Here is a 17,882-nt window from a genome sequence, read left to right on the forward strand (position 1 = left end):
AAAAATAAAAGGATTGGGGTATAATAAGTTTCAAAAAGTCAAAGAACAATTAAGGGTTGTAAAGTGACCTTTTGTTTAAAGTGCAAGTTCCTGTAGTAAAAAACAAGCCATACTAACAAAGCAGACTAACAAGAGAAACATTGCATGCAAAAAGAGCTTCTACAAATCCTTTCTGAGATTAGGTAATGAGGATGACAAGCCCATATTCTCAAGGAGCTTCTTATCATATATGAACCTGTTTTGACTGATGAAAAAAAGTCGAAAACAACAACAAGCGACAGAAACAAACAAGAGTGAAGAAAATGAAGCAGGGTCTTTAGAAAATAAAATGATCTATTTTTCCTTAACTTCTTGACAGATTCCTTTGTGTGTGCACAATTAGCTGGACGGTGACATTTCAAATTCATGTGTGGTAATCCCTCACCGTTAGTAGGTAGATGAGGTCCATGTTGGGTTCAACTTGGGCCACTGCACTCTGCAAGGACACCAGCTCATTGAAGGTCATGTAAAGCTGATGCATCTTCACAAGGTTCACCTTTTTACCATCACCAATCCAGTCAGGAAAGACCACATGCACTGCAATCAAGTCCTTTAGGTGCACACCCAGTATTGGGATCTTAAATCCCTGGCACTCATTGAAGGCTTTTCGGTAGCAAGAGTAATTGTTGTTGGAAGAGACCAGCTCTGTCATCTCATTCCAGATCTGTGGCAAGAAGCAGCAAACGGTAAAGGGTACACCATATTCTTAAGCAAATCAAAAGTTTAAGTTATGCATGTCTTTGGACTGTGGGAGGAAACCAAAGTACCCAGGCAGAACTCATACAAACATGGGGAGAATGTGCAAACTCCACAGAGAAAGGCCAGGTGGTGGAACCAAAATCAGGACCTTCTTGCTGTGAGTTAACAGTTCTAATCACAGTGCCACCGTGCTGCAGTACAAATTCCTTAATGAAACAGGGTAAAGGCTTGTTGCTAAGAAAATACATTGCCACTGAATCACCTGTAACTGTGCAGTAATCATAAATGAATCTACATACAAAAGGCTGGCACTGACTTACCTTGACCACTTCAGGAGCCAAATATAAGTGAGTCTCCTTCAGGCGAGAAATGGAACTATGGCTCAGGCCCCCCACCACCGCCATCAAAGTGTTGAAGTTCTGCAGGTGCAGGAGTTTCTGATGACCAGAGAAAGACATTTTGATGATCACTGTTTATTGTCTAAAGAGGTGGCCTAGCTCCTTGCTTTTGGTCCTTGGTGTGCCAGTTTGGATTGTGGCAATTTATACAATTATTGATTTTTTTTTTTTATTTTATTAAAATTCAAAAACACTGAAAAACTTTATTTAACTTTGTTTTTATGGACTGTGGAAGGGATGTTAATCTAAAAGCTTGCCAACAAATTAAGCTGACTACTTTCTGAAACCACAGTACATGAATACTAGAGCTCATTATCACTGTACTAATCTCAATTACATATTAGATTGGTGACAAGAGTTGAAGAAGAAAGCTTTGTCACCACAATGATTATCAGAGTTATTGTAAAAACTTACTTTATTATAATAATCTAATAATGCTGAGATGAGAGACAAATGGCTATGTGAATAAAACCAAATCCAAACCAAGTCATCATAAGCTTTTGATGAGTCCCCGTCTGCTGCATGGAGCCCATTCAATACTTACTATTCAATTCAGCATTACATAACATAACAATATGTTACAATATGCATGCTTACAAAACGAGAACATTTGCAATTGAAGCTGACCGAATCATGTTTAAAACCAGCGCACAATATTCTGTGCAGCATGTCATTACAGCTAATGGCAGTGTGTTAAGTAGATTCATCCTTGACCCTTTCCGTAGACAGCCTTAACTTTGGTAGGAGAAAGGACGGGGCAGATTATTAGGGCAAGCAACCATCCTTCAATACAAATGGAAGAGTAATGGAGAAGCTCTTTGCCTAGAACACAGACAGAAAGAACCATATCCTGTACTATATGGAACATAAATATTGATGATCAGGGAGCTTTTATGACGGAACAACAGCTCAAGTGCATTTGTTTTTTGCTGTGTTTTTTGTATGTTTTTTGTTGTTTGTTTTAGAGAAATATTAGAGAATATTAGAAATATTAAAGAAGATCAACAAGAAAAGGTTTTTAGAATATCAACAAATTAAATCCATAGTAAAAAAGAAATTTTACCTCAGTCAAGCTGAATTACAAACACCACCAAGTGCGGTACACTTTCTTACTCTTAAATGCCCCAAATTATTATCTAAAATATACAAAACACTTTCTAAAATAGATGAATCAATATCCCTTCCTATTGCAAAGTGGGAAGCAGATTTATCAGATAAGATAAGATAAGATAACCTTTATTAGTCCCACACGTGGGAAATTTGTTTTGTCACAGCAGGAAGTGGACAGTGCAAAAGTTATGAAGGAAAAATTAGAATAAAATAAAATAAGAATAAATACAGTACACAACTGTACAGAATAGAATAAAATAAAATACTATATACAGTAGTATATAATATACAATAAAATAAAAATAGAATACAAATGCTATATACAACTGAGTAAAAATACAACGATGCCAGAAAGATTATTGCACATTAGTGTTATTGCACATGTGTGGATGTGTGTGTTTGATCAGTTAAAGTCTTTATTGTGGAGTCTGACAGCAGTGGGGAGGAAAGACCTGCGAAATCTCTCCGTCCCACACCGTGGGTGCCGCAGTCTCCCACTGAAGGAGCTGCTCAGTGCTGTCACAGTCTCATGCTGTAAGTAAGCTTAGACCAAAACTTCTGGTCTCAGGTATGCTTAAAAACCTTTAAATTGATTAAAAATCCCAGTCTGCAATTAATACAATACAAATTACTACATAGAGTGCACTATACTGGTCATCGGATGTTCAAGATGGGCTTTACATCTTCCAACAACTGCTCACACTGTCAAGGCAATACACCAGACAATTACATCCACGCTCTTTGGTTCTGTCCACCAGTGCAGAAGTTTTGGCGTGAGATATGTGAAGACTTATCAAAGTGTCTGAAATGTAACATTCCAGCCTCCCCTTTAGTATGCTTGCTGAGCAACTTGGATGAGGTCACTGCAGAAATAAACACAGCCCACCTTGTTTTGACAGCCCTATGCATTGCCAAGAAAATGGTCCTCCTTAACTGGAAAAATAAAAAGAATCTTAATTCTAATCAATATAAAAACCATCTAATAGATCACATTAGTCTTGATACATCCTCTGCCACCACATTTGATCAATCCCTTTGGGCTCCTTTGATCGGCTTCATCACCTAGTGGGGGTGGGGGGTCATGGTTTGGTGGGTGGGCTTCCCCAGGTCCTGTGGGGCTTGGCGGTGCTGCTGCCGTAGGCCCCGGTCTGGATGGGCCTGGGCTCCCTTGCCTTGGTGGGTACCAGAGGACGGGGGTGCCTACTGGGGTCAGCGGGGGAGCTGGCCCTAAGGAGGGGCATCTTGCCCTCCCTTCTTTTCCTCCCATCCCGGCTGCCTCCCTCTTCCCGCTACACCACACCCACCCACACAGGTAGGGCCTTGGGGTGCGGGTGTGTCACCAGGGTGCAGGGGAGGCATTCCCCCCCCTCTGTCCCCTTCTGGCCACCTGTGCCTCAATTTTATTCCACAACTTAGACATCCACATTAGGGGGCGAGGGTATCTGGACCCGGCGTATAGAGTATGTTTGGGGAGTATGATTGTGTGTACATGTCCATGTATGTCTATCCCTACGTTGGGTGAGTGCTGAGTGTTTGTATATGTGTGCATGAGGGTGGGAAAGCATGTTTGTGTCTGTGTGTGCCTGTTTGTCTGTGTCTATATGTCAGGTCGGGTCTTAGACTCCACCTCCCTGGGAACTCCCAGGCCCTCCAAAGTGTGGAGGCCTATCTCCCCTCACCACACTCCCTGCCGGTAATTGATGGCCTCAGGGGTTGGTGCATTGGTGGTTCTTGGTGTCCGGGGCTGGGCGCTCAGGTATGCACCAGCTCACTCCCGGTGGCTACTTGGCGGGGCCTGGTGCCTGTCGCTCGGTCAGGCCTCTTCCGGGCAGGGGGCCCTCGGCCTCGGCCTCGGGCCTGCAACTCGGTTCACTCTGGCACAGCTGGCTGCCGGCAGAGCCGGCGGGCACGCCGGTGCAGCCCCCTCTGGCTTCTGCTCTGTGGCTACTGGGTGACCCCTCGTCTGGGGATCTCCTCAGCCCTTCCCAGGAGGGTGGCACGGATGCCCCTCCGGTGGTACTCCTTGGGCTCTCGCACTCTGGGGCCTCTGGATGTCTGGAGCCTGGATCTCCTCCATGCCTGCTTCATGCCCTGGGGGACGGGGCTATGGCCCTCCACACCCTCTAGCAGACCGTTACATGGGGAAACCTTTTGTATACAAGCGTGCTGATCCACACAGGTGTGCACACGGGTGTTCACTGTTCGTAGACATAAACTACACCTTTCTTAGCTGCTACTTCAAAGCACATTGTGCACTGTCTGTCCTGCGTGCTGCACAACAATATTCAATATTTAGTATTTACTGCTGTTCACACTTAGCTAGATTAACCTGATGGTGTTGTGTTTAGTATGTTGCTTTGTTTTTTTGTTTTTTTTTGCTTGTTTTCTCTTCTTTTTCTCTCAACAGGTGATCCAGGAGATTTTTTTTTTTTCTCTTTGTCTTTGTAAGTGCCCTTTCTCACCGTCCCTTTTCCCTTCTGTTTTTCTTTTCCTTCCTCTCTTTCTTTCTCCCTGTCCTATCCCCCAGTCATGTCTGTCCCATCTGTAACAACTGAAAATAAAGTAAATAATAACAACTAAGTTTGATCAAATGGACCAATACGGCAATGCTATGATGATCCATTTGGCAAAATAAATCCATTTGGTATCCTTGTTGGTCTTCAGACAACAATTCTGACGGCTAAAGAACCAAATGGGACAGGCAAAAAAAAAAAAAAAGAAAGAAAGAAAGAAAGAAATATTAAAGAAGCCATTTTTTGCATAGTGTGGAACCATTTGTAACCATGAAGAATCTGGCTTAAAGGCAGCTAAACATACTCAGTGACTTCACCCACAGAAGGGCCAATAAATCTCAAGGTCAACTGCCTGTGCAATCCATATGCTAACTGTTATTGTCTGTCTTCTCATAAAACTTTCACTTTTAACTACAAGAGATCAAAGCTGTACCAGGCATATTTCAATAGATAAGTCCTGGATGAAACAAACTCAATAAGAAGAAGAAGAAGAGGAAGAAGACTAAGAATAAGAATTTATATTTGCATTCTCTTTTTATAAATCCAGTGTGTGACTTGTAGCAAAAAGCCCTTTAAGTGCTCAGCTTGAGAAGAAAAGTGCTACATAAATACCTGTCCATTTACCAAAAAACAGTATTATTTCTTATATTATTTCTTTGAGACATGTTACTCTCTCATGAAAAACCAGTTTCTTTTGAATTTGATGGCAGCAACACATATAAAAAATGTCAGGTATGTGTGAGAGAAACGGCAGCATGATATTCAGCCTAGATCCTCCAGATGGCATACTTCAGTTATGTGGTTGACGAAGAATTATCATTGTTTTAAAAAAGGGGACATTCTATAACACCACTGTGCCTTAAAGTTACACGGGTTATTTGTTTATGCTGGGCCCACCTCTCCCCCTAGATACAAACTATCTATCTATCTATATACAGTGTTGGGGAGTAACGGAATACATGTACCGCCGTTACGTATTTAAAATACAAAATATGAGTAACTGTATTCCGTTACAGTTACAGTTTAAAAAGGTGGTATTTAGAATACAGTTACTTTGTTAAAATAAATGGATTACACGGCGGTACTTTCCTGTTTCGTATTGTCGCAGGTCAGGACTGTTTGGGTTTTGTTTGACAGCTACGTTCTGTTGTTCCAGGCGGCAGCGTTACGGTTGCCATGGTTACAGGGTGACGCTCTCTCTCTGCGTGTTTCCTGGGTGAGAGAGCGCCTTTTTGTTGTTGTTGTTGTGCTAAGCTAAAAGGCAGAATGCTACAGGTATAGCTCTAAAGAATGTAGCATCATGGGCAGTGTAGTCCGTGTTGCAGGGAGAATGGACTGCCATACTCGTTATGTGTCTGTGAGCGCGAGGAGGGGGGAAAAGGCGAGTGGAAAAGTACGAGCTGTCATCGAGCAATAACGGGAGCTGGAAGCATGTAAATATAATAATAACCACTGCAGCCAAGAAGAGTGCCTGACGAGCCCAGTTGTAAGTAAGCTATTAAGACTCGACTGTACGCTGTGTTCGTGTTTTCCTCCGAAACACTAAGTTCCGTTGGAGCAGCCTTTCAACGCCTCTCTTTGTCTCTCGAAAGCAAAGTTGACCCAGACAACAAAGTAAAGCTATTTTTCGGCTACGAGCCCGACACGGAACCCGCCGTATTAACCAGAGGTTCCTTTACTATGGTTCGGAGCCGCGGACCTTCAGTAATAGTAATAAATCACACAGCAATAGTACATTCACGTAGTTGTAAAAAGCATGATAATATATTAAGTAATCCAAAGTATTCAGAATACGTTACTCTCATTGAGTAACGTAACGGAATACGTTACAGAATACATTTTGGGGCATGTATTCTGTATTCTGTAATGGAATACATTTTAAAAGTAACCTTCCCAACACTGTCTATATACTATACTATACTATCCATAGGGAGCTCACTGAATGGTTTAAAAAGGATGAAAATATGTGACGCATATACCATGGTGCTTAAATCTCAATCCATTTAAGTAAGGGTAATGCTCAGAGGTGTTAGCCTTTTAAGGTTCAGTCAGTCCACTACAATCATCATTTAGTGACAGAGTTAGAGTTAACTTCAAATCTACTGCCTTAGCTATAATTTAATGTATCTGGCATAAATTAATTCAGTTCAGTTTAATTCAATTCACGCAAAAAACAGCTGCCTCAACGTGCTTTACATTGTTAAGGTACAATATCAGAGAGAAAACCTTGACAAATCAAAGGACAGTGGAAAGGAAAAACTCCTTTTTAACAGGAAGAAACCTCCAGCTGAACAAGGCTCAGGAAGTAGCAGACAGCTGCATAAATACAAAAATATTATATTAGAACAACTATGAGGCCAAAATGCATATTAAAAAAAAAATGTAATTTGAAAGTAACTTCTAGCTTCTGAAACTGTAATGGTTGTGCATATGGCTTTAAATGTAGCCTAACCCTTACCAGTTCCAGTGGCACAAGGTGTCTTACTATGTTAGCTTTTACCCTAAACTGTCACCTTAAAGTCTATCATAACATCTCTGAACCTCGGCACTGCAAATGAACAAAGCTAAGATGCTGTTTTGCCACTTTAGCTGAGTGGGGTTTTTTTCTAATCTGTAAGATTTTACTGTTGCACTTTTCTCAATAATTTGTTTGACTAGTCAAAAGAAAAATCTTGAGTTTAAGATTTGGAATTTATGTGGAATGTGGAATTTAAACTTATTTATATAGTCTGGTTTTGTAACAGTGCTGAGTGACCCTGTTATTTCTATATGTTTTGGAGAGAAATACTTTCTGAAAGCTGGAAGAGCTGTGCATAGAGCCCGCCCTCCTTTGCTTACCTGTGCCACATGGATGTATTTTGTGATGACCTCTGCACGGGTCTGAGGTGTGAGTTTGCTGAGAACCATCAGCTGCACCCATTGTGAAACGCCGTTGAACAAAGCAATGGAGCGCTCCAGAGTCAGGTTGTCCACCAAACAGCCATGGATCACATAGCTCTGATAATCAGTGAACTGGGAACGACAGAGTAACATAAATCAGGTATCTGCCTTACAGAATCAGAGAAGATCCTACGCAAAGACTGAAGCTGAAAAAAATGTCCTTTACATACAGTTTTTGTGCCAGTGTTAAAACTGCCTACTTCTCTGCCACCCTACATTTTGATCTGGGTCCTATTCTAGGAAATCTGTTAAACACCTAACCATATGTCAGCCAGTGTAAGCCTTCTCACCCACATTATTTATTGATATATAGAATTCAGTTAAGCTGTTTGACGATTAGACCCCGATGGCCCATCACAGCAGAATGGTATCTGCTGAACATTTGTTCAGCTTTCCAGAAGCTCTCCATCTAGTATGAGTTAGCATTCGCTTTGAGCCACAAAACTGCACAGCAGATCAGGGCTGATTTTGGGAACCCATGCATGTCCTGAAAGGATAAGGTTATTTCATTTTTCATAAATTCCATTCATCAAAAACACTGAGATCAAAGGCCCCATGGAACTGTTTGAAGAAGGGATTTAATATTGTAGCCAGTGTAGCCATTCTGTGTGCTCAATTCTGAAGTCAGGGATGGGTTCGAATTTTCCCAAGACATAAACATGCAGGATTTCTTCTTGCTCATGGACTCTTGTCTTCCGTGGAGTTTGGTATACTGGCTGTCTGTGAACTTCTGTGCAATCTAAAGTAGTTTTAATCCGGGTATGTGCACATGTGTATATTTCTAACAGAGGACACAGATGTGTTACACCCTACAGTTGTGATACAGCATTCCTTTATTGAGGTCTCTGGAGATGTATGCTATAGCAGGAAATTAGTCAGCTGCTGGGGTTTATTGATGCTTTCCAGTCGGTGGTTACAAATCCCTTATGCTGAATACATAACCTGGGCCTGAAGCAAGTTCAACAGACCCAGGGCGTGTTTTTGTTACCTGGATTCATTTACCCCTAGTTTGTCAATCAGGATAAGTGGTCACATGAAGCTAGTTATCAGCTTGCTAAGCTGCGTTTTCCCTGTGAGTTCACATGAAAGGGGTGGTCATTACCAATCTAAAAGGGGTCTTTTATGGATCATATGACTCTTCTTCCATCTCAAATGATCCATATGAGGGCCACATACTCTGAAGCCATTATGAAATGGTAATTATCAGTAACATGCGACAGTCCAGTATGTGTGTTCTTGTAGCTATATTTCTAGCAGTGTAAAAGTGACTTAGCAGGAGAATGAAACATAAAAATATTTTATACATTTTCCAAAATCACCAAATTAACTGTATATGGCTGCACATGTAAAAGTTATTCCACAGTTATTCTCCAAGCAGAGAATCTATATTAAATGAAAGAAACAGTGAAAATGTGGTATTTAAAGGTGATTTTAACCTGAAACTCATAACCTGCTTCTGACCAGAGGCCTGCAGTATGGAACAAGCTTTTAGGGTTTTCGGTTCTCACTACCAAACGTTACTATTGCTAACGTATAAGCGGATGCATAAAGGCTAGTTATTATATGGCACCTTTCTGCTTAACGTGAGCTCTCAAAATATTTTATACAGCGTTTCTCATTAACACACACGTTCAGTTTTTTGTCAAGACTTATTTTGGGGATGGAAACAAGAGCCCATCGTACAAAGGGATTGAAGCACCTCCCTTCGAATGGCCTGCTCTGCCTCTGGAGCACAGCCACCTCTGCGGATCCAACCTGCTCTGAAGCAGATTATGTTTCACATTACAGAGATCAATAGGCCTTAAAATATCTCCTACTGACCAATCAGTTATCCAAAAATTATGTTTGAATTCTGTTTTTGTATCTATTCCTCGCTCTCAGATCCTTAAACAGCACAGAGGGAGAATAAAAATTAAATCTGTTGGCAGTTATGTTCTGAGGGCAACACTCACTGATACTTTTCCCTTACATTCACAGTATGTTTTAATACATAAACAGCAGTGCCTTACTAAAATCAATGAATGAAGCCCAAACTGTGGTTCACATTGTAACAGGAATATATATATAATATATAATGTATATAATGTATTAAATAGCAGCAGCAAGCATGCTGCAAGTAATTAACTTGAATTAAAATCTTTATTTTTTTTATTTTACTGCTTTGCGCACTTAATACCATATTTATGATTTGCTGCAGCATTCCCCGCTTGTCATTTTTACAACAGTGTCACATTTTACTGGTATATGTTTTTTATAGATTTTTGATTACCATTTGATAATGTCTCTGGCAGCATTTCCTGAATAAACTTGGAGTAGTTTTTATCTGGAAGGTGTAACTGTTCCTGTTGGGCAACCGAAATCTTAGACCACATGAATCCAGCTACTCTTCATTTTTATGGATTACTATATTGTAGTTCTCTGAGTCAACATTGAATCGGAATCAAATCAAATCGAAATCAGTGATGATACCCAGCCCTACTTTTCCCTGCTGCTGGATAGGACTGGGAGTGGACAGTCAGTAGTAATGCAACCCTGGGGATGGCTCTCCTTCACAATCCCACTTATTACATAGCACCATAGGTGTGTGTGTGTCTGTGTTCCTCTTTATAACCCTCCTTCTACGGTTCTGATATGTCCCATCCTAGTCCATTTTTACTTTGTTTTGCCATTGATAGATAGATGGTGTGCCACAATACCTTCTTGTTCAAGGTTTTGACTGTTTCACATGTATTGTTTTCATGTTGATCATGTTTTAATAAAGCTATATTAAGGGGAAGTTTCTTATGCCCATCTGTATTTAATGAACCTGTGAGCCTTCTTTTTACTATTTAAGTTTTAGATTTCCTCAGGGTGAAATACCCCTACGTGGTGTCATAATTAAATTATTTATTTTCCATGACCCCACAAGTACAGTAGCTGTAGAATAGTTATGAAAGAAAAGTTTGTAAGAAGGTATTGTATATAGAGCACTAAAATTGTATTAGGATTCATCCTCTGCCGACCATGATTTCCAAAACCATCCCTGAGCCACAAAGCAGGATCACTCAACAGCTGAACGTACTGATATCCTTCGGATGGATTTGAATTCCAGGAAGGTGAGATGCTCAGCCAGCTCTATGGGTTCCAGGTGGTCAAACAACAGGGAGGCCTTCCCTTTTTTGGTTTGCTTTTTCCGCTGGGTAATCTTTCTCATCCAGTCGTACGATGGACTGCAAGAAGAACAATTGAGAAGCAATTAGCCACTCGAATAAAAGCATAAGAATCATCGGAACCGTTCTTTGACATGTTTAAGCTTTAGATGTGTACTCTTTAGTTCTCATGGTTGTGTGACTTAATTTGGATTATTTTATTATTTAGAACTGTAAGTCATACAACACCAGTGATGGTAAAAATAAAGAGCTGGAAATGACCAGAAAAATTGTCCCCTTTAAATAAAACATATTTTATTTTATTTTTTTTATTTTTTTTATTATTTTACCTTTTTAAATTTTATCCAGCCCAGATGTTACATTTTGTTAAAATTGACTGATTATATCAAGAGTTTCTTCAGCTGCATCTGTGTGTCCTTGATGTCTTACATGGTTGAGATGTCGATGAATTTGAAATGCTCCTCACAGTCAAGCTGAGCTGCCACGTCTCTGAACTCCTCTGTTATTCTAATCAGACCCAAGTCCAGGTTGAACTCTGCAGGAAATGTCACTATCCAGTACCTAAGTACACATATTTGGAATTGTACATCAAATAGATAAACATGGGACAAATGCAGATATAGTATATCCTTTATTAGTATGGAAATTCTGGGACATTTATGACATGTAAGCCCCTTTACGATGGGTGGTATGATGCAGGAAGTTTGACTGTCTGACATGTAGGAGAATGTATGAGTACCAACTTACCTCATTAAATAACAAATCTTCAGCCTGGTTCTTTGGCAGTTGTCACCACTGCAGTTACGGTACGTGGGCTTAAGTTAAGGACATTTTTCAAGATTTAAAAAAAAAAAAGAAGAAAAACAGCAAATCAACAGAACAAGGAATTGGTTTGAATACAAAAGCACAGAATCACCATGTGATTTTGAAATGGCGTGTATTTGTGAGATGAAGTGTGTGTGTTACACTCTGGACAGGTTGCCTCTAACGTAGAGAGGCAGGCAATAAACAAACAAACAAACAACCTTTATTTGTCACATACACAATTATACAGAGTACAACATGTAGTGAAACTCTTGTGTCTGAGCTGCAGACAGGCTGCAGACATAGCCGCGCCATTCCAGGGCTTTGTTTTTAGCATGAGGGGTCTAGCCAGGACCCTTACTGGATACTGGGTGGGAATCGAACTTGTGACTCCCGCTCCGAAGGTATGTTGTCTTACCACTACACTATCCAGCTATCCATAATTCACACCTAAGGGGAATTTAGAATCACCAATTAAGCTAACCATGTGATTTTGTAAACCCAAAACTTTGCTGCTTCAAGGTAACAGTGCTAACCATCATGTCACCATGCTGCCCTCAAGCTTTGCCTCTAATAGATTATGCACGACATCTCATCCAGTTGCCATCAGCCTTCTCCTTGACACCTTATCGACTTGGATTAGGAATGCAAAAGGCAAACACCAAGTAGCTCAGCGCAGTCGTGTGGCGTGTGAGAGTAAGGACCCAAGATGCAGGCGTAGGCTGTGATGCTAGTGAGCTTTATTTACAGAAGTGGCAAAGTGGCAAAAACAGGAACGGAGGAGCTACCAAAACCTAAAAAACCTGGGAAAAACTAACCAACTAACCTGAAACCATTAGGACACAGAGTGATGAGCAGAGATGACACAGAGACTGTAGGGCAGAGATACACCAAGTAACACATACAGAGCAACGACGAGCAAAGGCAAACACACAATATATATACACAGCATGAACATGGAGGAACAAGGAACAGATAGCAACACAGCTAGAACTAATTGGGCAAGACAAGACAAGGAAGTAAAGCAGAATACACTAACATGAGACAAGACCTTCAGAGTAAAACAGGAAATCCACAGACTAAACTCAGAGGCACAATACTAACACAGAACAGTGGGAACACAGAACCAAAACTAACAAAGACACATCAAGAAATCAAAGATTAATAATACCAAACAGAAAACACTGGGTCACCGACCCAGGACATTAGTACTACTAATTTCAGTCATAAGGGTGATACTTTAAGAGCCATATATTTTATGAGGTGGTACTCATTGTGAAAATGCTTTACTGTAAACATGACATTAAAGCTAACAGCCAGAGACAGAGTGTTGCTAAAGGGGAGTGTGCCAATATTTAGGGAGGTTTAAAGTAGAACTGAAGAAGCTTGTAGGATTGTGCATTTCTGCTCAAACTCCTTCTTAGGGTCCAATCACCATCATCACAACATTTTTTTCTGTGAAGTGCTCTATGGGCTGTTTTTACCCACTTTGCTGTCAGTTAGCTTTGGGGTAGTACTTAAATAGACTACTGAAAGAAAGATTTTGTGCATGTCCTTGTTAGCATAGAGATTTGTACAGTGAGTTTGGTGTTATATTGTTGCCTACCAACTAAACAGGCCATGTTGCAAAGTAACATAACTGTAATTTAACAAACTACTTTGTACAAGGAGAAAAGTAATGTATTGCTTCAAAAAACAGTAAGGGAGTAATGTGTAATATATTACTTATTATTCCATTACAGACCTTTCCTGCACATAGATAAAGAGGTGATGACTCCACAAAGTCATGTTAAAGTATACCTTCTTTAAGTCCTAAGGTTTTATGTAACATGGCATATTTAAGTCAGTAAGAAAGATTTTTAACAATTAGAAAACATTCCAGACATCCATTCCTGTAGCTCAGCAGGTAGAACAGGTCATTTACTAATCGGAAGGTTGGTGGTTTGTTCCTTGGCTGCTCCAATCTGGATGCCAAATATCCATTGGCGAGATACTAACTTTAAGTTGCTCGGTAATGCATCCATCAGAGTGTGAATGTGCGTGACCATTAGATGGAACGCACTTCAGTAGAAAGAGCACGTGGGGAAAGTGCTGATATGGATGGGTTAATGAGGCAAGTTGTATTAAGTGCTTCTAGTTCTCAGATAGAGTAGAAAAGCGCTATATAAGAACTAGTCCATTTACTGTTACCCATCATTTTTTCCAGGACCATACCAGCAAGGTCAAATTGCACTACTCAGAGAAACTGCAAAAGCATGAGAACTAATTTCAAACTGTGCAGGCCTCACTCAGCATGATGAATATTAGAGTTCACAACAGTGCATTAACAAAAAGATTGAACAAGTATGGCTTATTTGGAAGGGTTGCTAGGAGAAAGCCTCTTCGCTCTAAAACGAAAAAAAAACCCAAAACATTGCAACAGTGCTTATTATTTAAAAGTTGCAGCTCAACAAACCACAAGACTTCTTAAACACTGGGCTGGAATAATCCAATAAGCATTCTTGCCCAGGTCCTCTATGGTCCTATGCAAGCTAATCCGGAGGTTAGCAGCTAACAGTTACAGAGAATTATGACCTAAAGGTTGGGCTGAATCTAAATGAAGAGCCAGGCTATGCTCACAGTATAGGGCCTACTACACCTCACAACCAAGTATCCAGACCGTCAGGAGGTCCTGAAAGGAGGAAGAAGAGGAGAATGATCAGCAGGAAAACAGATCGATAGAGAGAAGGGAGAAAGGAGACAACAACAATGGTGTGTGTGTGTGTGTGTGTGTGGCTCTATTTTCATTGCAAAAAAAATTAAAATAGGCTGGCAGCGTCGTTTTCCATTAAACACAAGGTCTGTTAGAAGTTTTAGTGAAGTTATATTGTAATGGTTACTTTTCTTTTCTTTTTTTTTTTTTGGTTTCTCCATGTGTCTGATTACTGAAGTAAGAAAAAAAAAGTCTGATCTATAACAACATAGTTAAAAAAGAAAAGGCTATGGCCGAGTCAAAGTCCAGACCTCAGCCTCAAAATGCTGTGGCAAGACCTTAAGAGAGGGGTGCATAAACGAATGTCAATGCACTGAAGCAACTTTCTAAAACATTGCAGCTAAACATGCTTCCATAAGCTGCTTAATCATTTTTCATATCATTTGTATTTTGCCTTAGTTTGTGTTAAGTAAATAATAACAATTTGTGGGATGCATTTAAATTAATTTAGATCCTGGCAAATTCCAGATGATTTTTTATTTCAGTATGTCCTGATATTGCAAGTGGATATACTGTCTTTTCACCATGACTGTATATACTTTGTCAACAGGGTAATTATACAAAATTGAATGAAGTTGGTGTTTGAATTTAAACCAGGTAAAAAGCTGCATTACAACCATTTGTGTCTAATAGTACAACAAACCACTTACTGAGCAACTCCAAGGTCACTGATCCAAGCTAAGATCAATACCACTCATTTTACATAAATGTACACTGGCATACCAAGAGAGCAGCTGAGAGAGAGGCAGCTGCTAACAGAAAGCATCAAATATCATTTAAGAGACTGTCTGGAATACCATTAACCAAATAAAAGCTTAGGTGAGATTTCCTGTAAGGTGAATGAGCCCTCCAAGCTTCAGACAGCACTTCAGTATATTGTTGGACCATTGCACTAATGTGTATGAGTGTCGTGATTTCTACAAGGTAGGATATATCATCAGAAGTTTTTGCGCCAATTCAGAGGATGTAACATACCAACGGTGCATCAGCAGCACAATGCGTGGGAGGGGGTTACCCTGCAGGTCACCACTGTCATCTGTGAAGAGCAAGTCCCAAAATTCAGTTTGAATTCTTACTGCTTTCTCACTTACTTAGCTCAAAATAAAACATTGGTGATACACTATATTTTTCTGAATACAGAATTAATGCAATTATGAAAAATTGAACAGCCACCAAAAATTAGGGGTGTCCCAACATTTTTGCACAGTGGTATAAATTTAGGGACTGCCTAAGTTATTCTCTGCAAATTACCACAAACTAATTGCAATGCAGTGAATAAGGGACCTTTAGGACCCCTGATGGTCTGTCTCACTCACCAAATCCATGAATGCATTCATTTAAAAGAGCATCAAGAGATGCTGCCTTCCCCAGTGTGGATGATCCCATGATGCCAAGCTGGAAGGAGGACAGAGAGTACGTCATTAGAGCGAGAGCACATCTGGCAGGACAGGAAAGAACACGCTTTAAAGAGCAGTTTCTGATCAAGTGAAGAGGAAATTCTCTATGTGCTCATGCTAATCTGTACATGGCAAAGAAGGCAGGGAGTTTAACCACATTTTGCTTGCACAATAAGATGGCCTTCACTATTTGCTCACTATCCACAGAGCAGAGAGGATTAGTTTTTCGATGAAACAGGAACAGTGAGTTCACCAATGACCATGCTGTCCCACACGCCTGAGTCCATACAGCATGATCACTCAAAGAAGAATGATTATCTCATGACAATCTATTATATCAAGCCTAGTATGAGTATTGTTTTTAACAACAATCTATGCATTTGGCAACTGAGGAAACCAACTGATGTACATTTAGAAGCAAATCATTTGAGTGGGTTACAGTTATGGACTAAATTTAGAAAGGTTGTAGATGGAGAACAGGGGTGGGCAATCTCAGTCCACAAGGGCCAGTGTCCCTGCAGGTTTTAGATGTGTCGTTGAACCAACACAGCTGATTTAAATGGCTAAATTAGCTCCTCAACATGTCCTGAAGTTCTCCAGAGGCCTGGTAATGAACTAATCATGTGATTAGTAGCCTAAAGCAGATAACTCGTAAGCTGGAGAGGAAATGGCGTGTCACAAATTTAGAGGATCATCATTTAGCCTGGAGAAATAGTTTGCTGCTTTATAAGACAGCCCTCCGCAAAGCCAGAACATCTTACTATTCGTCACTGATTGAAGAAAATAAGAACAACCCCAGGTTTCTCTTCAGCACTGTAGCCAGGCTGACAAAAAGTCAGAGCTCTACTGAGCCAACAATCCCTTTAACGTTAACTAGTAATGACTTCATGAACTTCTTCACAAATAAAATTTTTATCATTAGAGAAAAAATTACCAATAATCATCCCACAGATGTAATATTATCTACAGCTACTTTTAGTACCATCGATGTTAAGTTAAACTCTTTTTCTCCAATTGATCTTTCTGAGTTCACTTCAATAATTAATTCCTCCAAACCATCAACGTGTCTTTTAGACCCCATTCCTACAAAACTGCTCAAAGAAGTCCTGCCATTAATTAATTCTTCGATCTTAAATATGATCAACCTATCTCTAATAATCGGCTATGTACCACAGGCCTTCAAGGTGGCTGTAGTTAAACCTTTACTCAAAAAGTCATCTCTAGACCCAGTTGTCTTAGCTAATTATAGGCCAATCTCCAACCTTCCTTTCATATCAAAAATCCTTGAAAGAGTAGTTGTCAAACAGCTAACAGATCATCTGCAGAGGAATGGCTTATTTGAAGAGTTTCAGTCAGGTTTCAGAGCTCATCACAGCACAGAAACAGCTTTAGTGAAGGTTACAAATGATCTTCTTATGGCCTCTGACAGTGGACTCATCTCTGTGTTTGTCCTGCTAGACCTCAATGCTGCGTTCGATACTGTTGACCATAATATCCTATTAGAGCAATTAGAACATGCTGTAGGTGTTACAGGTACTGCACTGCAGTGGTTTGTATCATATCTATCTAATAGACTCCAATTTGTACATGTAAATGGAGAGTCCTCTTCACACACTAAGGTCAATTATGGTGTTCCACAGGGTTCAGTGCTAGGACCAATTCTATTTACATTATACATGCTTCCCTTAGGCAGCATCATTAGAAGACATAGCATAAATTTTCACTGCTATGCAGATGACACCCAGCTCCATCTATCCATGAAGCCAGGTATCACAGACCAATTAGTTAAACTGCAGGAATGTCTTAAAGACATAAAGACCTGGATGGCCGCTAACTTTCTGCTTCTTAATTCAGATAAAACTGAGGTTATTGTACTCGGCCCTGAAAATCTTAGAAATATGGTATCTAAGCAGATTCTTACTCTGGATGGCATTACCTTGGCCTCCAGTAATGCTGTGAGGAACCTTGGAGTCATTTTTGACCAGGACATGTCCTTCAATGCACATATTAAACAAATATGTAAGACTGCTTTCTTCCATTTGCGCAACATCTCTAAAATTAGAAATATCCCGTCTCAGAGT

At 40.2% G+C, this 17,882-nt stretch overlaps 1 protein-coding gene across 9 annotated transcripts in view; it reads right to left on the bottom strand.

Moving 5' to 3' along the window:
- Positions 1–17,882, bottom strand: part of rasgrp3 (RAS guanyl releasing protein 3 (calcium and DAG-regulated)) — a 107,076-nt gene that overhangs the window by 26,592 nt on the left and 62,602 nt on the right. For 8 of the 9 annotated variants that reach the window (XM_039621530.1, XM_039621536.1, XM_039621532.1 and 5 more), the window contains 8 exons: positions 15,721–15,799; positions 15,338–15,440; positions 11,596–11,658; positions 11,278–11,409; positions 10,761–10,908; positions 7,598–7,771; positions 1,059–1,175; positions 425–703 (listed from right to left, as the gene is read on the bottom strand). In XM_039621530.1, the coding sequence (XP_039477464.1) occupies positions 425–703; positions 1,059–1,175; positions 7,598–7,771; positions 10,761–10,908; positions 11,278–11,409; positions 11,596–11,658; positions 15,338–15,440; positions 15,721–15,799 (1,095 nt within the window). Of the gene's footprint in view, positions 1–424; positions 704–1,058; positions 1,176–7,597; positions 7,772–10,760; positions 10,909–11,277; positions 11,410–11,595; positions 14,324–15,337; positions 15,441–15,720; positions 15,800–17,882 lie in introns of those variants that run through there. The other variant, XM_039621538.1, reaches the window with a different exon arrangement.

The sequence above is a fragment of the Oreochromis aureus genome, linkage group 13 (genome assembly GCF_013358895.1).
Source record: "Oreochromis aureus strain Israel breed Guangdong linkage group 13, ZZ_aureus, whole genome shotgun sequence".
Classification (NCBI taxonomy): Eukaryota; Metazoa; Chordata; class Actinopteri; order Cichliformes; family Cichlidae; genus Oreochromis; species Oreochromis aureus.